This window comes from Castanea sativa, chromosome 3 (genome assembly GCF_040712315.1).
Source record: "Castanea sativa cultivar Marrone di Chiusa Pesio chromosome 3, ASM4071231v1".
Classification (NCBI taxonomy): Eukaryota; Viridiplantae; Streptophyta; class Magnoliopsida; order Fagales; family Fagaceae; genus Castanea; species Castanea sativa.
Window position 1 is genome coordinate 14,887,337 of NC_134015.1, and position 21,214 is coordinate 14,908,550.

Sequence of the window (21,214 nt, forward strand, 5' to 3'; positions counted from 1 at the left end):
CAACTACCTTCCCAATTCAGTGATAAAAAAATGCCTCTAAGAAGTCTAGGAAATTTTTTTGTAATGCTACTCCTTTTGAATTGCTAGCAGCACTCTTTTGGTTACGTAGTACATGTTTGAAAGGTCCTATAGGGGAGCCATGACGTACTTTGGCGCACTTGTTGAAAAGATAATTAAAATATAAATAAAAAAGTAAGAAACTAGATTTATTATTAGAAAAAAAAAAGTGAAGAACAGACTACAAAAATATATAACTAGATTAAGTACCTGTTTGGGTCACGCTGAAACACAGTGCGTCTGCATTTCAACGTTCTTTTTTTTTTTTTTTACCACGCAAATGAACAGTATTTTGTGAGTGTGAACAGTAATCGAATTTTTTTTTTAATTATTTTCAGTTTTTAGCAAAATAAGCGGTATCCAAACGCACTCTAAAAGTAAGAAACAAACTGCCAACATATTTATTAGTGCATGACATATATAGAGCAACCACATTGGTGCCATTCTAAAAAAGATTACATAATAATGTTGCCTGATTTTGCAGTGTGAATGAAATAGCTAGTTATTAGAAATATATCTGGCCATTCATTTCACAAAACAAATAGCATTATTCAATTGAAGTGGACATCATCCATGTTTAAAGGAGAATTAATTTTTTGGAGGAGTGTTGCCATACTGCCATCGAAGATGATCCAAGCCTTCAAAGCTTATACCACCAGCTACCTCTTCTAATGGTACAGCATCAGATATCTCTTTGAGGTATTCTTCTGTAAGTTTCACCTTCAAAGAGCCAATATTGTCATCCAGGTTCCTGATCTTAGTTGTCCCTATAAAAGTTCAATGCAAATGATCGAACGATATAAGAGAAATGACCCATTGGAAAAAAAAAAATCTCGCAAAACAGTTCCAAAGTTATCTGAAATCAGACCCAACTGTTTATGAATTATGAGAATATTTGTGAACATTGATTCATTATATTATTATTCCACGAAACCAAACTACCATTCTTTCAAGCATTTAGCAACTAGACAGACCTATGGCCAATGATGCCATAAAGGCATGATCACGAACCTGAATCCAGTATAAAATCTTATAATGGGATGAATGCAAGCTAACACATTGTTTATGAATATGTTGACATTAACTAACATCGGAGTTTTTCTAAGGCTGTTCTGACATTATAAGTTTATAACAGGCATTATCTATGTAATTTCCAGCCATGAAATGGACTGTTTTTATTTTTATGCCAAACTTTGAAACATGAGGCAGGAAATTGGATCGGGATAGTTTTGGCATTGTTTCTTGACTTTTAGGCTTGGTTTGGATACAGATGAAATATTAGGCCTCTGCGTCTTCAGCATTTTTTTTTTTTCTGCTGCACACGTTTCAGAGGGACAAAATTTACTGTTTATGTACAGTTTATCACTGTTCACGTACTGTTTATCACTGTTCACATACTGTTTATATACTGTTCACACATTGTTCATGGAACCCATAACCACTTTATTCAAAAAAATATTAAAAATAGGTCCCACGGTACTATTCACACATTTAAAAAATATTTTGCTACAGTGTTTTCAGTTTTTAACTACACATTTATCTTAATTCTGTAATGTCACGGTTTTCAACTACATAATTTTCAGCTACACATTTATCTTAAAACTGGGTCTCACGGTACCTATGAAGCACGGGTGCGTTTCGGGATTCGGGTGCGGGAGCGGGTGCGGGACTCGGAAATTTTTGAAAAAGTAGGATGTGGGTGCGTCGGGGTGCGACGATTAAAAAATTATTAAAAATATTTTTATTTATATTTTTAATATATTGCTAAACATACTTTTTTCACATTATATAAATATATACCAAATTTAAGAGCAATAGTAAATAATAACTAGAATACAGAGAATGGGAGAGAGCCTAGCTGAAGAGAAATACTTTTTTTTTTTGAATTTTGGCCGGTATCGGTTTTCGCCCGATACGTACCAAATCGGCCCGATTTCGCGCGCGTCGGCCCGAATCGGCGCCGTATCGGTGTGAATCGGCGTGAATTGCGCTAAAAAAAGTATTTTTTTAATGCCCAACGCGGCACGGATGCGCAGGCAGTGGCGTCGCCTGCGCGTCCCTGCGTCGGGCCGTGTCGGACGCAGGTGCGGCGGCCCAAACGCCGCACCCGTGCTTCCCAGCACGGTACTATTCATGTAATGTCATGTTTGCTTTTATAAGATGCAGTTCATCTTAATTCTACATGTTGCAGCATAATAGGGGAAGAGCATTACACACTTGGACTCAAATTGATTTCAATTTGCAGCACACAAGAAAATAGTATTAATGAAGAGAACTTCAGCCACTTTTCTTTCTCTCTTTTTTGGGAGGAAAACTTAAAATATTTTTGATGAGATGAGGAAAACTTAATTATGTAAAACATTTACAGGACTAAGAAAAAGGAAAAAGAAAAAAGAAAAAAAAAGAAAACCAATTACCAGGTATGGGTACAATATCATCTCCTTGTTGTAGAACCCATGCAAGTGCAAGCCGAGCAGGAGTGCATTGGTGCTTTCTAGCAAGACCTTCAATTCGACTAAAAATGGCCTTGTTCTTGTCCAAATTTTCTCCTTGGAACCGAGGGTACATTTCCTTATATAAAAAAGAGCTAGCTGTCAGTTTCGTTAAAGCATTTTTATTGTTATTAATATTATTAAGGAGAAAGGCCAAAATTCTTGAAATTCCTATATAAGATGGTTCTTAATGTTTTTTTTTTTTTCTTTTCAGAGGCTTAACCCCAAAACTCTAGGGTAAGGTATGGATCCTTAACAAACTAATCAGGAATTCAGGATTGGCTATAGATGTATTAATCTTTGATCTTCTTTCCTATCCAAAATCATAAATATTTTTTTACATTTTTAATTAATGTGTCATTTTCTATTACTTCTTCTAATAGTATTTTAGATCTCCTCATATTTCTTTTCGTCCCCTTGTCTAGCGTCAAATTGCCCTTCCTCATTAATGCAATAATTAGTCTCTTTTACAAATGACTAAATCATCTGAAGCGCCTTATCTTATTCTCCGCAAGATCCTTATCTTTAAATGAGTTTCTTCATTTTCTACCATATCTTCCCTTGCATGATAACTTAAAAATAAGATAAATGCTTCATTTACATGAATACCTTTTTAGGGAAGATCCTTTTAAGAAAAAAGTTTCAATAGTAGATGTTAGGATGTATAATTCTTTTAAATCTCCAACTAAAAAAACATCGGCGAAGATCCAACTCTTTAAGAAATAAAGTGTGGAATATTAATACAGTTCATCCAAGTCATGTCATGTTAGCTATTTAACGTGAACGTCTATGGTATTAGTGAGGCCAATAGAAAAGTTTAATTGCAAATTTTCAAAACTTCAAGGACTTGGTTGCAAATTTTCAAATATTAAAGATGAAATTGGAATTTCTTGTAAACTGGGAAGACTAAAATAGTGTTTTCCCTTGTAGGAATTTTTCATTCAATTATCATTGTTGCCTGAAAAATTATTCAGGCTATTTAGAAGTCTAACCAATAAATGACACAAAATATTGGTGAAATTTGTACCAACACGCTATTTGCAGCCTTTTCAACGACTCCTTTGCCAGCAAAAAAACCATGGCCAAGAGGACTGTATGGAACTATTCCAATGCCAAGCTCCCTACATACAAAATAGCATCAAGACTCGAGATCATTCTCATGCTTCTGGATAAGATAATTAAAATACACTGAAATCAAAGATAAACATATTGGACACATCCCAATTAAATTTCCCTTATTGTAGCAGCCATTCAAAAGAGATAACAGTATTGAAAACCCAAGAAAGAGTAGGAAGAAAAACAGGATAGATTTTTAGGATACATGAAATCTGTTAATTATAATTGTTCACATTGTCACATCAAAAACTGATAAAACATGTCACTGGTGTATTCTTGGAAGATTTTTAAACATGAAAGCACTGAAGACACACAAAATTTATTTTATTTTTTTTAAAATCATCTGTGAACAGAACAAACCTGCAAAGTGGAATTATTTCTTCTTCAATATCACGAGTCCAGAGAGACCACTCCATTTGTAAAGCTGTGATGGGATGCACAGCATGTGCCCTCCTTATTGTATCTGGGCTGGGTTCAGATAGACCAATATACTTGATTTTTCCCTCTTCTACCAGTTTCTTAAGTTCACCAACCTACATTCAAATAAGATGTATCTAAAATTTGCCACCAAAATCCCACCATCACTACAATGAAATAATAAATTTGCAGAGATTTTCAGATTTCAAACAAGAAATAATTCAAAAATGCCAACCTTGCAGGCGTGTGATTGAAAGGGCATGAAAATCACTTACAGTTTCTTCTATGGGTACTTTTGTGTCTACTCGGTGCTGATAGTACAGATCAATGTATTCCACATCAAGTCGCTTCAAGCTAGCCTCACAGCTTGAGCGAACATACTCAGGGCTACCATTCAATTGTACATTAGGAAGTTCTATTGTTTGGATGCCAAATTTGGTGGCTATTTGAATTTTCTCTCTTGGCAACTGCTTCAAGGCCTGAAAGATATATGCTTCTTTCAGTTAAAATCAGAGTTTTAACATGGTCCACAATTATTAATCAATTCACTAACAGAAGCTATAGAAAATGGTATCACAAAGATATTTCCACATTGGTGACCATATTTTTAGATTTACTACCAGATCGGAACAAAAACATTTTACTTCTTGAGCTTGTAAATTTAAAATTAGTGTCAGTTACCTTCCCAAGCAGAATCTCATTAGTATGGGGTCCATATATGTCAGCCGAATCAAAGAAAGTGATTCCCTTACTGAAAGCATGCTTTATTATGGCAATTCCATTCTCCTCAGAGAGGGGAGAATTGTAGATTCCAGTCAGGCTCATACATCCAAACCCCAACTTTGAGACCTGGGAAAAATGAGTCAAGAATTTCAAAGAACTGAGAAACAAAAAGTTAACAAAAAACTTAGTGGAAAATAAAGCACAACGAATTATTTTAGTAGAGAAAACTATTCCTTAAAACCTTTAGAACCTGTGCATCTGGAATGGTGGGAAAGATCAACTGCTAGTTTGAAAACAATTTGAAGAATTTATAGTTTTAGTTAAATGTATTACTAAACTTTCATGGTTATAGGTTAGCTATGCAGGTCCAACCTTATGTCGTGAATCTTTGTAGAAGAAAGGAACAGGACTACATAAGGTCTGAAGTCTACATTATTTCTATCATTTTTAATTCCTCTGAACTCTGAAGCCTCCCACATGACATTATATGAAGCACACAAGATTTGGAGGACTTTAATACATAAAAACGTTAATTATATTTCTGAAAATAGAAATGATGAAGGAGGATTTTGTTGATTCCTTGATCTTGTTGTAGTCTCTATTATATAGTGTAGATGATTACCCAATATAAAAATATTAAAATGACATTAAAACTCAACATCCCCCTACCCACAAAATCAAATTGGTGTGTTTGTATCAATTATATGAAAATTTCTTAGTATACTGTTCAAGAGAATTCTAACTACTCTTTAAGTCTAACAGACTAGCATTTGTCAGACTGTCACACTGCTGTCCTCAGAAGATTAAACAAATCTCTTTGGATATTAATCTCTTTGGATTTAAACTTTACCTTAACAGTTTGACAATCAACTCAATCTGTTCAGTTCATCATGTTGAGCTTGGTTTTCAGGTATACAGATGGGTGCATTGGTGCCATGAAACAGAGTTTCAAGGGCATCAAAACCTCAAAACACTATTCAAATATAAGTATAACCAAATTGCTCTAAAGTAGATTCTCACTATGCCAATTCTATTTGGTTCATCGTGTTGAGCTCAGTTATGACCTTATGGGGTACACAGATGGCAGCTTTGCTGTTATAACAAGAGTCTGTTAAGGGCATCATTACATCAAAACCTATGCTGCATGGACACGGACACGACACGGACACTGATACGGCGATACGACAATTTTTGAAAAATAAGGACACGACACGGCATGGACACGGCAATTAAATAATTAATTAAAATTTATATTTAGGCATATTTTTAGACATAAAATACGTTTATGTCTAGAATTTAAATTACCTAAAAACTACAAATAAATAAACTAACACTCAAAGTAGTACAATAATACACATAAAATGTTTAAAGTACAAACCAAAAGTTTAAATAAGCTACATTCAAAAGCTATCATATTCATTTTCAATTTATACTTTCAGTATTCATTTTAGTAAAATCATTTACAATATTTAAGTTTAACTTTAATAAATTAATAAAACTATAGAAATAACAATATTATATTATAACAATTAACAACATTATATTTGACACATAATGACAATAACAACATTACATTATATCTTACTATCACAAAGTAACAGTGAGAGTGGGATTAAAAAAAAAAAAAAAAAAAGCAAAAGCAAAAGCAAAAGCACGTTGTACTTATAAATAGTCACTTATAATAAGTGACTATTTATAAGTAACCCATTCACCCAATGACCCAAACGTTACCAGCCAAATATCTAAAAGAAAAAAAAAAAAATAGAGAGAGAGACGGGACGTTAATGGAGGTCGGAGCTGATGTCCACGCCGAGAGAGAGAGAGAGAGAGATCGGGAGGGACTGGGCACGGCGGCGATGTCTATGGAGCTCGCCGATCGGCCCGATCAAGCTCCGGCGATGGACAGAGGGCAACGGCAGCGGGCAGAGGTCAGAGGTCAGGTGGGTGGTTTGAGAAGTGAGAAATTGAGAATCTGAGATGTGGGTTTCGGTCTGACTTGAGAATCTGTGATTTTTTTTCTCTTTTTTTTTTCTTTTTTTTTTTTTTCTGCTGCTGGCGTGTCGGATGTGTCGGCGCCGCGTCGGAGCCGTGTCGGAGAAGCGAAAAAAAAAAAAAAAAGAGACACTGCTTGGACACCGGAGTCCGGTGAATCGTACCGGTTCCGGTGTCCGATACGTGTTGGACACCGACACGATGCCAAAAATGGCGTGTCGGTGCAACCCAGATCAAAACACATTTCAATTATAAGTATCCAAAAACTCTTGTCTTAGCATTCCCATTTAAACTTGCTGCCAAGAATAGTTTCTCACTATACCAATGCTTATAGATGGCCCATTATTAAATCGTACCTCTTTTTGTGAGGTTAAACCAATTAAAAAAATAACCTACAGAACCGCTGCCATTAACTGCTTATGCTTTGATTTAAGAATTGTGCTTCTTAGCAATGAGACAATTCCTGCTGCAGTAGGAAGTTCTTGTTGAAGAGCGCATAATGAATATAGAAGACATAATAATTGCAGCCACATCTTAAGATTGGTGAAGTTTTGCACTTCTCTACGTACTCATTCTCAATCTAGCACGTGACTAACTAAATAGCTTCATACAAATTGTTTTGAATTTATGATGCACTGTTCCTTGTCTCTAACTAACATACTAAACTTGTCCCCACGATATTCTTACAAAATATACCGTACATACATGGTATAATGGTACCATGTGCAATAGGATTATTTTCATATAATTGCAGCTTAAAGCTTCTGATCACACAAAATGTTACTTGGCGACTTTTGAAATTGATTTTAATTTTCTTCTAATCTTTCCTTTATTCAAACTAGCCTGTAACATGCATTGTGGGTACATTCATTTTCTATATTTTCTTAGAGAGTCTTTTAGTGGTTTGGTTTTTCTTAGAGTTAAACTCATCCAACAATCTTGTAGTAGCACTTGGCCCTTTTTCTTATAAAATAGTTGAGAAGTAAATTTTTTAAGAAGTCTTTTATTTATTGGCTGAAAAAAAAGTTAATATATCTTGGGTTCAAATAAAAGGGCAAAACTTAGGTACAGTACCTTAGGTACAGTACATTAGGTTCCCCACTTAAAATTTTGATATCTGTCAAATTTAACATTTCAATCTAACGGAGTTAAAACTTTTTTTTTTTTTTTCTTCTTCCTGTTCTGCAGATGGCGTCTCTTCCAAATCCCAAACCATGCTCTTCCAATCCACCATGACCCTTCTCTTCAAAACCCAAAACCCAGAAAAAAGAAAAAAAGAAAATCTCATATCTTTCTCTCTTTCTCTCTCGGCATTTGTATGTTTCCTTTCTTCTTTTCTGATCTATGATTCTTTCTTTCTCTCTCGGTGTGTATCCGTTTCCTTTCTTCTTTTCTGATCTACGATTCTTTCTGGTCTGTTTCCATTCTTCTTTTTGATCTATGATTCTTCTAGTCTATGATTCTTTCCTTCTCTCTCGGTTTGTGTATCTGATTTCTTTTTTTTTCCTGATCGATGATTCTTTCTTTCTTTTTTTGGGTTCTGGGTTTCGTAGAGAATGGCCATGGGTTTCGAAGAGAAGGTCGCGGGTCTTTCTTCTTTCTGATCTATGATTCTTTCTTCTTCTTTTTTTCTGATCGATGGGTCTTTCGTCTTTCTGATCTATGATTCTTTCTTCTTCTTTTTCTGATCGATGATTCTTTCTTTTCTTTTTCTTTTTCTGATCGATGATTCTTTCTTTTCTTTTTCTGATCGATGACTCTATGATTCTTTCTTTCTCTCTCGATCTGTGTATCTGATCCTTTCTTCTTCTTCTTCTTTTTTTTTTCCTGATCGATGATTCTTTCTTTCTTTTTTTGGGTTTTGGGTTTCAAAGAGAAGGATCATTGGTAGTTTGGAAGAGAAAGGTTTTGGGTTGGGAAGAGAAGCAGTTTGCAGAGGAAGAAGGAAAAAAAAAATTAGGACTTGCAGTACAGGAAAGGAAGAAGGAAAAAAAAAAAATTTAACTCCGTTAGATTGAAATGTTAAATTTGACAGATGTCAAAATTTTAAGTGGGGAACCTAATGTACTGTACCTAAGGTACTGTACCTAAGTTTTGCCCCAAATAAAAAAGGTTAATTTATCCTAGAATTTATCATATCTACTCAACCAATCCAGTGCATTGCACCTTAAATTGATGCGATAGTCTTGATTCTAGGAGTTCTAATTTCCTTTTGGATTGATGTCATGCAGTTGATTTACTACAGGGGAAAATTCTTTTTTTCTTTTAATGATATGAAACAAACTTTTATTATTATTTTTAATCATTGTCCAAAAGTCTAAATTAATGTTACATGTTGGACCAATTTTCTGTTTCCAACCCCCTTAAGATTACTAGTTTTAAAAGGTCAATAGATTCTAAATGACAATTGTGTCCAAAAGTCTAAATTATTTTATTGGGGAATGAGCAATTGCCACTTAGTAGTTATATTAACTACTTATTTTTGTCATTAGTATCCAATGTATGATTTCACTACTTTTTTTTGAACAGTGATTTCACTACTTAACGATCTGCATTTCTTACGCATGAATATTCCAACAATAATAGATAATAAATATGCAAGATTGGAGACTCAAACTAGTAATTAATGAGTATTGAGTTACTGTAGATGGATTATTGCAACTCTAAAAATTCGTAATAGATTAAATTATGCAGTGGGTTTTCAAAGAAATGTGACTTGAACATATACAAAGTGGAAGTGTCTTTCAAAAAAAAATGGAAAAGGTATTCAAGGAATGGCATTGGGTTTTACCTCAAGTCCTTGATTGCCCAGTTTCACCCTTGGAATTTGGAATTCGTTCCCTTCAGCCATCTTTCAAATTGTGTGTTTTTCTTTGCAAGATTTTCAATGTCTGAATCTGTTTCTGGGATGATTTTCCTTTCCATTTCTCATTAAAGTCTCAGAAATATATATAGTAACAGATCAAGTAGAGGTAAAGACCACTGGGAAGTAGCTGCTGTGAGGGTGAGATGGCTATGCATATAATAAAATGTAAGACTAACGTTTGTGCCACAACTTGTGCTACATCTTGCCCATGTGGTGAGTTGTGATTGGTATTCCATCACAACTCGCCACATGGACTGAGTTGTAACACAAGTTGTGTTAACCGGTAACAACATAGCTCCAAAAGTAATGTTTGACTTTTTGGAACAGAGCTCAGAACGTCATCAGTGATGGCAACTAGAGAATTCAAATGACATGTTCGGACGTACAGTTCAATTTTTTTTTTTGAGCAAATATTATTTTAGTTCCTACATTTTTTTTTTGTTACAGTCAATTTAGTTTCTATATTTTAGTAACAGTCAATTTGGTTTTTATTATTTTTAGGGAAGTGCTACGTTCACAATATTTTTACAACATTTTCACAACAAATCATAGGTGACTAGTTTTTATTGGTTTAAATTTGAATTTAGCAGTGAAATTACTTTTTTAACCTAAAAATAATAACCAATAACAACGTGCTACTTAGGATTTGTTGTAAAAATGTTGTAGACGTATCATTTCTCTTATTTTTAGCTTACAGTCAATTCGTCTCTACTGTTAATTCATTAATGAGAAATGCATAGGTGACCAACTATTTGTATAGTCAGCGCAATTAAAACAGATGTAGATGATTAAATAATATTTAAAAACTTTTAAATTTAAATCTATATTGAATAAAAAAATAACTTTTATTTATACGGACTAAATAGGTTCAATTTTAAATGGGTTATCCCGTCATGACACAAATAATAAGCCATCATTTTGGATTGATAGTAGATAAAGTAGGTCATCACAAATTAATTAATTATCCATTATGTTTTGATAGGAACTTCATTTGCACTAGGACTAACTTCCAAAAAATAAGTGCTGTGTTGTGTCCAAGTGGCATCTTCTAAACATAACAAAATAAAAAAATCAGACTACTTACCAAGCATTTTGATCGAAGTTATTCATTGTTTCATCATTGATTATGTCATTATGAGTTATTTTCATTAACCCTTTGTTTCATCATTGATTATGTCATGACACTTTTCTTCTATAAGACCACTGGTGGCTGTGCTTTGACGGTCCACAATTTGAATCTTATATTCTAATATAATAGACCGTACATATTTAATACCTTGTTGTACAAGAAAGACCAGATTTCTGATCTACTTATTATGAACAGGTTTCCCAGCTCGATTGAGTGATAATACTAGTTAAGGCTGCGATGTGTAGTGATTGTTTTTCTTGGTAAGGCAATTTAGCATTACAAAAACCAGGTGCAGACCCAGGTGGGGGTCCAGGGAGCCCGGACCCTGGGTCCAAATTTTTTATTTTTTATAGTTATAATTTTTTCATTTTTGTAGTTAAGTCTCTTTTTTCCACAATAAGCTTAACTAGCCTCATCTAAATAACAACCATCCAACCAAAAAATTTAACAAAAACAATAAAAATATTCACAATAATTATTGTATTTTAGCAAAAAAAAAAAAAAAACTATTTTACCACCAAAGAACCAAAAAATCATGTGTTATTAGAGAAGCTAAATCTAAATTTTTTGCAACTACAGTAAACTGGTATAAATACCAATTGATTGTAGCAAGTTGTTAAAAAAAAAAAATTTATTAAAATTATATCTCTTCCTTCAATTAAAAAAACTCAAATTCTCTCATTTCATTTATTATTTTAATGAATTGTTTATATTATTTTAAATGACATTATATATATATATATATATATATATATATATATATATATATATATATATATATATTTGATATTGGGTGTATAGTAAAGTGAAGTGGTAAAATAGAAAAGTAACTTTTTGAGGTGCTAAAAGCTAACATTTTTAGCACCACAAACATGAATGCTTTAACTTCAACAAAAAAAAAAAAAAATCCTAGCCAGCCTAATATTTTTTAAAAAAGACATTATTTTGCTTTTATTTGTCTTTGTTGATAAATGATTGCATCTTAATGTATTTAGAAATAACGATTTTGAATATTTATAATTTTGGCGAAAATACACTTTTGGTCCCTATATTTTGGGCCGATTTTCATTTTGGTCCCTAAATTGATTTTGCTACTAATGTAGTTCCTAAAAAATGAAAATTGATTCTATTTTGGTCCTTGCCGTCAACCCATTAACGGAAACCTCCTATGTGGCAGACGGAATGCATAGGTGGCATATTAGATGCTATCATGACTAATAAAATAATATAAAAAAATAGTACGTTAGCATCCATGTCAGCATTTTAGTAATACAAAAGGCCTAAATCAGACTCAAAATAAACCAACTACATTTTTCCCATAGGGCTGAAACTTAAGAGCAAAAGCCCACTTAGCTAGGAAACATTCTCACAATTTTGAACATTAAGGGTAGAGATATGAGTACATGGGAACCTTCCATCTTTTCCTCGGATTTAGATCCTCTAGATTTCCTAGGGGACTCTACCAAATAGATTTCTTTAAATCCTAACAATTCTTTAATGATTTAATGGTTTAGATTCTGTCATGTCAGCATTTTACTAACAATATTCTTAATTATTTTATTTGTAATATTATTTTATTATTTTAAGAATATTGTTAGTGGAATGTTGACATGACAGAAGCTAGATCATTAAATCATTAAATAATTGTTAGGATTTAAGGAAATTTATTAGTAGAGTACCCTAGGAAATCTAGAGGATCAAAATCCCTCTTCCTCACAACCTCTCTCAATTTCCTCTTCTTGTTAACTGTGGGTCGAAGTTTCGGACCTGTGTACTTTTTCTGCATTTTCTTGTATTTCAATTATGGCATTTTGATTTTTCTATTGTTAAAGCACCATTAGCCTTTTGTTTATTATACATTTGGAATTTTGGGCTTGATTCTCCAAAAATAAACATTTCTAAAGAACCCAAAGAGAGATTTGGGCTAATATCACATTTTTTACCCTTGTCACAAAAACGTCCCCGACACCGAACATAAGAAAACAAGTTAATTTTCGATCGTTTTACCTAAAAACAAAAGGATGGTATAGCGAGAGTGTACTCTAGTCATGGCCCTTATGACCAATGAGTATGCTTTTTTAGTGGCTTTCTTGAAAAAGAAAACACTTGGCATCATATTATAAGTGGCAACATGTGCAACTTTGATATTTAAAGGACTAATTATAGAGATTTGTTGTAGTAGAAACTTTATCAAAGTAAATTTGCCACTCAAAAAGGTAAGTATCTTGTCAAATATTTTGTGATAAATCTCACCATTCTCAAGTAGGATACTCAAAGGAGTTATCAATAAAATAGAAGTTTTATTGATGCTTAATAAACAAAGGCGACTCCATGGTAGAGCCAACCAGCCAGGGGTGGTCATAGGACCACCTTGAATTGAAAAAAATTTATTATATATAAAATTTGAAAACTTTATGTTTTTTTTTTTTTCAACTCTTAAAAATATGTGTGACCAACCCGTGTCAGCCGTATTGCTAGACGGCAGGATCGCCTTGGTGGCTTCATGGGGTCTCCCTCTCCTTCTCTAGAGGCATCTGAGGACGAGGACGATGACGGTAACTTTGATGACGATGATGATGATGAGGATGAGGATGCTAGATCGCGTAGTGATGATGAGATGACTGTTTGATTTACTTACCCTTTGTCATTCGTGACAAAAAGAGGAAGTAGTTTTGGGATGAGAGTAGTCATGTACATAAAGGGAGAGTTAGCATAGGAGATATTTGTTAGGGGGAGTGTCTATATTTTTTAGGGATGTAGTGAAGACTTATGTATTTTCTTTTCTTTTCTTCTTTTAGAGATACATTGTTCTTACATTGTTCTTATGATGTTATATATATGATGAGGTTGTTATTACAGTTCTTTCACCTATCTTTACATGTGTTGTTTCTTTTATCTCTTTATACACATGCTTGTTATATATTGTATACAATTTTTTACTTCTGTTTCACACTATAATGTTGTGATGAGTTTTATGTAAAGTTTTCTTGCCATGAATTCTCTTCTTGCAAAGTTTTTTAAGAGTTTGTGTTAGGATAGATTTTATTGTATTCAACAAGTGAGTATCAGTTGAGTGATTTATGACTTCTCTCATATGTTCATTTGTTTGTTGTGGTTTTGTCACGGATTGCTAAAAGGGGAGATTGTTAGGACATATATGAATCATGTTAGGAACACATGTCAATATAGAATTGGCTAATCCTTTGACAAAATGCACTTTGCTTGTAATTGGGTAAATCTAGGATGTGTTTAATGCTTCAAGGAACAAGGTTTCAAGTTCAAGTGTTAAAGCCATACAAGTCTGTCAAAGAATCAAGTGAAGTAGTGCTGAATTTTAAAACTCGACGGCTAGTATCTATCGAGGTTTAAAAAGCTGTTTCAGTTCAATACTCGACAGCTGCTCGATAGATAGGGTATCTATCGAGGTTTATGAAATTCAGTTTTTCAAAACTGATTTTATTCCAATTCGTGAATAGATGTTTGAGCTTTCTTTTCTCACAACTCTAAACATATATACGGATTGTTTTAAGGATCATCACAGCTGATACAACTCAATGAAAAGGTTTTTCACAAGCATATTGTGAACCGTAGACATATGCTCTAGTTCATCTTTCTCTTCAAGAAACTACTGTGTTTGTACACCGTACGGTTTTGTAACCAAGGAGTTTCGTAATTTTCATCATGTTGATGAACTGAAGAACTTTGCAGTAACATCTTTCTCAAGTTGGTTAGTAAGCCGCGTACTAGGATCCGCTCATCAAATTGGTTAGTCACGTACTAGGAGCCGTTCATTGAAAAGAGAGATTGTCACTACAAAATAAGTCCAATTAGGTATTGAGGTAAGGGTTCAACTGTAAATTGGTATAAGGTATTGAGATTTCTTTATTTGTAACCGTTTGTTGTGATAATAGTGAATTCTCGGGAGTAGTGACCTTAAAATCACCCGGTAAGGTTTTGCCGTGTAGGTTTTCCCCATTCATAAACAAATCACTTTGTCAATTTATTTTCCGCTGCATATTAACTTAGTTGGTGATTTGTTTGTGTTACCACGCTTATTGCATGCAAATTAAATTAATTAATTAACTTGACTAATTAATTGGTTAATTCGTCACAACGAGTTAATACATTCTTTGCCTATTACATTTCACAGGTATAAGTTCTTGTAGGATTGAGGAATAAGTGTCAAGATTCAAATATCCAAGAAAGAGTTTCATATACATATATTTAGAATAAGTTATAATAAAATTTTTATCTTAAATAAAAAAAATTAAAAAAAAAAAACTTTCAGTTCTTAATAGTTTGAAGTTTAGGTGAACACTTTACCCTTTAGAAAATTTGGTCTCTATTATTTTTAACTTGCAGTCAATTTGATCATTATTGTTAACTAACTGACAAAAAATGCATATGTGACAAACTGTTTGTACAGTCAGCACAATTAAAACTGATGTAGATGATAAAACAATATTAAAAAAATTTCAATTGATATTTAAAAAAGCCACCTCAATATCATAAAAAAATCCATATCCAATACTTATTTTTTTTCAGCAAAATTTTTTAAAAAGTTATAATTCCTAATTGTAAAAAAGGAGAAAAAATAATTAAAAAAAAAAATCACATCCGTCCTTTTTTATTTTTATTTTTTTCCTTTCAGTTTCTTGGCTACCAAACACGTCTAAAGTTACTGTTCCCTTCCCAGACCCACGTTCCAGCACCACCACCACCCATCGATCCTTCCTTTCTTAATTTAAAGGATAAAAAAAAAAAAACACCAAGCTTGAAAGAAAACCGATTTCCCAGGTTTTCTCAGCCACCAAACAGAGCATCAGAACCAACCCACACTATAGAGATCTCGAAATTATCATCAACCCCAAAACCCAAGCCATAAGAAAACCCATCCGGAAGCCACAGATCTCAACCGCACCCCACCACCACCACCAACGATCTACCGATATCACTCGTCAAAGAACAACTTTAGATCTTTCTGAGTTTGGGACATTTCTGGGCTTTGGGTTGGTTGATACGATGGTGGTGGGATTTTTTGGGACATTACAGCGCTTGAATACTCTGAGAGAGATGAAGATAAACTCATTGTTTTGGATCACTCACCAATACAAGAGTGCTACAGTAGAGTAGTTGTCAATGTGGTAGAGGAAGTGAGGGTGATTTGTGGGATTTGAGTTATTTGATTCAGAGGCAAAGATGGCTTGATTTTGGAGGTTTTTTGTTATTCATTTGATTTATTTTTGTTATTTAGATTTTTCATTCAAATCTGCGGACATATCATTTTTTTAATATTATTTTATTAGCCGTATCATCTTTAACATGTCGGTATTTTCTGTTTTTTTTTTTTTTTGGCTGTTGGTATTTTTTTGTTAGTGAATTAATCATAAGGACCAAACTGACCTTAAATTAAAAATAATAATGATCAAATTGACTGCTATCAAAATCTATAAACCAAATTGACTGTAACGCCAAAATGTAAGGACCAAAATAACATTTTTATTTTTTATTTTTTTAGAGAAACTTGGGAAAGTTTTACTAAAGTTGAAAACTTGCAGTACATTTAGGGCCCATTTGGTAACGTTGTTTTAGTAATGTTGTTTTAGTAACTTGCAGTATATATGTGGGTAACAATTTAAATAACATGTTGTCAGTTTTTAACCAACATTACATGTATTTTCACACACTTTTTCACTCACACTTATTTTCAAAACAATTGAAAACTGTTGTTTAAATACATGTACTAAACAGGCCCAAAGTATGTGGAAATACGTGTAATGTTGTTTAAAAACTGAAAAGTATTGCTTAAAATGTCATACCAAACGGTCCTAGCTTTTCCAAACAAATTCCAACTTATGATTGTGTGAAACTATATAATACAAATAATATTATTTTCTCTAAAGTGAATTAAATTCAATTAAATCAAATATTTGAATTTTTTTGTGAAAGGAAATCATATATTTGAATTTGATTAGAAATTTAAGGTATCATATTGAAGTTTTGTCTAAAGAAAAGTGTGTGTGTATGTGTGTGTATATATATATATATATAATTTTTTTTTGAATAATTTGATAATTGGGAGAAGGAGGATTTGAATCCTTGGATCATTTTTATAATATTTTCACAACAAATCATAGATGGTTTGTTGTTGTTGGTTCAAGTTTGAACCTAACATTAAGATTACTTTTTGCCCCAACAATAACAACCAGTAACAACATGCTACTTAAAACTTGTTGAAAAAATGTTGTGAAAATGTTGTGGACATATCATTTTTCATTTAATGAAAGGAAAATCTTGTTAGACACTTTCTATTGCGGGTAATTATTGAATATTCCTGGAGTATCATAAATACGTATTTTTTCCTCTCACATAATTGTGGGTCCCATTAATTAAATTTATGGTGGGACTCACAATTCATGTGAGAGGGAGAAGTACACATTTATGGTACTCCTAAAGTATTCAATAATTTTACATCTATTGCACACTCTGCCCACACTATCTTGTGCTAGTCATTACTCTTTTCTAAATATGATCAAATAATAACTTGATTAACATTTTTTTGTTTAAAATATTTTGTAAGCACATTGATTGTAATAGTAACAACTAATTTTTATTTTTTATTTTTATAAATTCTATTTCATAAAAACATCAATATAGCATTAACGTTATTATAATTACTCAATTTTATATTTATAAAATTTAAATCTATATTGAATAAAAAAATGACTTTTATTTATATGGACTAAATAGGTTCAATTTCAAATGGGTTATCCCATCATGACACAAATAATAAACCGAATCATTTTGGATTGATTGTAGACAAAGTAGGTCACCACAAATTAATTAATTATCCATTATGTTTTGATAGGAACTTCATTTACACTAAGACTAACTTCAAAAAAATTAGTGTTGTGTTGTGTCAAAGTGACATCTTCTAAACATTAAAAAAAAATCAGACTACTTACCAAGCATTTTGGTCAAAGTTATTCATTGTTTCGTCATTGATTATGTCATTATGAGTTATTTTCATTAACCCTTTGTTTCATCATTGATTATGTCATGACCCATTGATTATCACTCTGGAGCTTCATGACATACTCGTCCAAATTGCTACAAGTGGTTAGCCACTCAACAAAGCAACAACATAATCTCATCCAGTAACTAGAATCAATTTCTATCATCTTTTGCTCCTCTTGGAGATCTTCTTAAGGCCCTCATGTTCCTTTTGAACTTGAACGGTTTCAATTCTTTCCCCTCATCATAGGATCAAGGGTTTACCAAACAGAAAGGTTCTTCCAAGGTGTGGAAGGAAAAAAACTCAAAGTGATTTAGTCACATTTTCTCTCTACCCCCTCTTTTTGTTTATATATTACTTATGTGTTTTGCTTTCTTGTTTCTGAGTTAGTCTAGTTTTATGCTTTGCTTTGTTTAACATGTTTTTGTTTGTTTGGTTGTTTTCGGTTTTTCTTTATTTTGTTTTTCATAAAAATAAAAAAATTGAAAAAAATACAAAATCAGTGTGTGTTTGTGTACATTGATACTGTTAGGACATATGTGGAACTTGTTAGAACATATGTTATGTAAATTGACAATTTTTTGACAAAACGTACTTTACTTGTAATTAGGTAGATCTAAGATAGGTTTAGTACTTCAAGGAACAAGAGTTCAAGTTTAGTATTGAAGCCATACAAATCTGTTCAAGAAACAAGCGAAGAAGTGTTGTTCATTAAACCTCGACAGATAATATCTATCTAGGTTTAATGCTTGTGCTCGACAGAAACAGTATCTATCAAGAATTACGAAATTCAAATTTTCAGATATGTTTTTCACGCATATCTAAGTTATTTGTGTAGGGTTTTTTTTTTTCTCACAACCCTAGACATATATAAGGATTATTTTAATGGTTGTCTCAAGTAATGTACCTTGATGCAAAAGTTATTGTAATTGTTGTTGCACGCATATTGTGACCGGAAACAATTTGCCCTAGATCATCTTTCTCTTGTAGAAACTACTGCATCTTTGCGTTAATGGTTTTGTAACTAAGGAACTTTTTGATCTTCATCATTAGATGAATTGAAGAACTTTGCAGTCAACATCTTTCTCAAGTTGGTGTGTTAGCCATGTACTTGGATCCGTGCATCGATTGGTTTGTCATGTACTGGGAGCCGTGCATTGAAAGGAGAGATTGTCACTATATTACAAGTCTAATTGTGTATTGGGGTAAGAGTTCAATTGTAGGTTGGTATTAGGTACTGGGATTCCTTTTACTTGTAACCACTTGTTTTGATAATAGTAGATTCTCGGAAGTGGTGACCTTAAATTCACTTGGTGGGGTTTTGCCTCGGTGGTTTTCCCCATTCGTAAACAAATCACTTGTGTCAAATTTATTTTTCGCTGCATTTAACTTAGTTGGTGATTTGTTTGTGCGCATGAGAGTTTTCTTGCAGTCTTTAGATGAGAAGGTGTGGTAAACTTTGGAGATAGGCTGGACTAACCCAAAGGAAGCGCCGACTAATTGGGATGATGCCAAGACTAAAGCGGCAAACTTCAACAGCAGAGTATTGAATGCCTTATTTAGTGCGGTCACCAATGAGGAGTTCAAGAAAATATCCTTTATTAAAACTGCTAAGGAAGCATGGACTATCCTCTAGACAACCTATGAAGGGACTAAGGCTGTCAAGGATTCAAAATTTTAAAGGTTTACCATGAGCTTTGAAGAAATTAAGATGGAGGAGGATGAGTCGTTTGACAAGTTCTATGCCAAGCTGAAGGACATAGTCAACTCCGCCTTTAATCTTGGGGAAACCATTCCCAAACCCAAGGTTGTAAGAAAGGTGGTCAGATCTCTACCTGAGAGATTCCATGCCAAGATCACTGCTATTGAAGAATCAAAGGATATTGACAAAATTCCTTTGATAGAGGTGGTTGGCAACTTACAGACCTATGAATTGGGTTCGACTAGGATCAGGAAATTGAGCAAGAGCAAGAGCAAGAGCATGGCATTGAAGGCCAAAAGTAGTGATACCGATGAGTCTTCTGATGATGAAGATTCTAAGATGAAATCCTACATCACTAGGCAGTTCAAAAAGTTTATAAAGAATGCCAATGCGAAAGGATTTGATAAAGACCAGAAGCAATTCAATTCTTCTCAATTTAAGAGCCAAGACAGAGGGAAGAAGGATACTAAGGATTGCGGTCAATACACTGTTCCTTTCGGACCAAAGTACTTCGGATGTCAAGGTTTTGGACATATGAAACAAGAATGTCCAACATATCTCAAGGATATTAGGAAAAACAAGGCCCTTGCTACTACCTTGAGTGACACTGAGCTTGAGGATGATTTAGATGACAATGATGACGAGGGAATTTTGAATGCCTTCACTTCTATAGTTGATTCTACTAATGGGGTTTCAGAACCAGTAGATGATGAAGAGGACTTGGTGGATTCTAAGTTTGAGAAAATGGACGATCAAGATGACATTCATACAGCCTATGCAAAATTGTACAAGGTCTCCGAAAGCATGAGAAACTGTATAGGCTGGCCACCAAGAAGCTGAGTGAAGTGGAACTTGATCGAGAAGAGCTCTCCACAAAGTTTGACGAAGCCAATCGAACCATCGGAGTTTTATAGTTTGAGAATAACTTCCTTGCTGAGAAGACGAAGAAGCTTAAGGCAGAACTGTCACAGGTTAGAGCTCAATTGGAGAGGACTTCTATTGCAAAGCTTGATGAGATGCTTAGTTTTCAGAAATTTGCTTTTGATAGAACCGGTTTGGAGTATGATTTCTCTTCTCCTAATATTGCTTCTTCTAGCACTACTATGTTTGTCTCACCTGTTAATAATGTTAATTTTGAGAACAATGATTGCAAAACTGATATAGCTAGTGAGAACGTAGACAAAGACAAATCTATTTTAGGTACACCCCCTAAGCTTGAAAAGAAAGAAACTAGAAACCCTAGGACTAAGAAGGGTAATAACCAAAAGTCTAAACAGAAGAAACAACATCTCTGTTATCACTGTGGAGCTTTAGGGCATGCTCGTCCAAATTGCTACAAGTGGTTAGCCCCTCAACAAAGCAACAGTATGATCTCATCCGGAAACCAGAATCGGTTTCCATCCTATTTTGCTCCTCTTGGAGATCTTTTTAAGGCCCTCATGTTCCTTTCGACCTTGAACGGTTTCAATTCTTCCCCCTCACCACCGGATCAATGGTTCACCAAACGGAAAAGTTCTTCTAAGGTGTAGAAGGAAAAATGCTCAAAATGATTTAGTCACTTTTTCTTTCTCCCCCCCCTCTTTTTGTTTATGCATTACTTGTGTGTTTTGCTTTCTTGTTTCTGAGTCAGTCTAGTTTTATTTTTTGCTTTGTTTAACATGTTTTTGTTTGTTTGTTTGTTTTCAGTTTGACTTTATTTTGTTTT

At 33.5% G+C, this 21,214-nt stretch overlaps 1 protein-coding gene across 1 annotated transcript; it reads right to left on the reverse strand.

Moving 5' to 3' along the window:
* Positions 1 to 534: 534 nt before the first annotated feature.
* On the reverse strand, positions 535 to 9,712 carry LOC142629487 (putative aldo-keto reductase 1). Its single transcript, XM_075803487.1, has 7 exons — positions 9,589 to 9,712; positions 4,764 to 4,931; positions 4,358 to 4,561; positions 4,026 to 4,198; positions 3,577 to 3,670; positions 2,475 to 2,628; positions 535 to 824 (listed from the first exon to the last, which is right to left on the reverse strand). Exons 1-7 carry the CDS (start codon positions 9,646 to 9,648, stop codon positions 646 to 648), a joined length of 1,032 nt encoding a protein of 343 aa, XP_075659602.1. The 5' UTR covers positions 9,649 to 9,712; the 3' UTR covers positions 535 to 645.
* Positions 9,713 to 21,214: the final 11,502 nt, after the last annotated feature.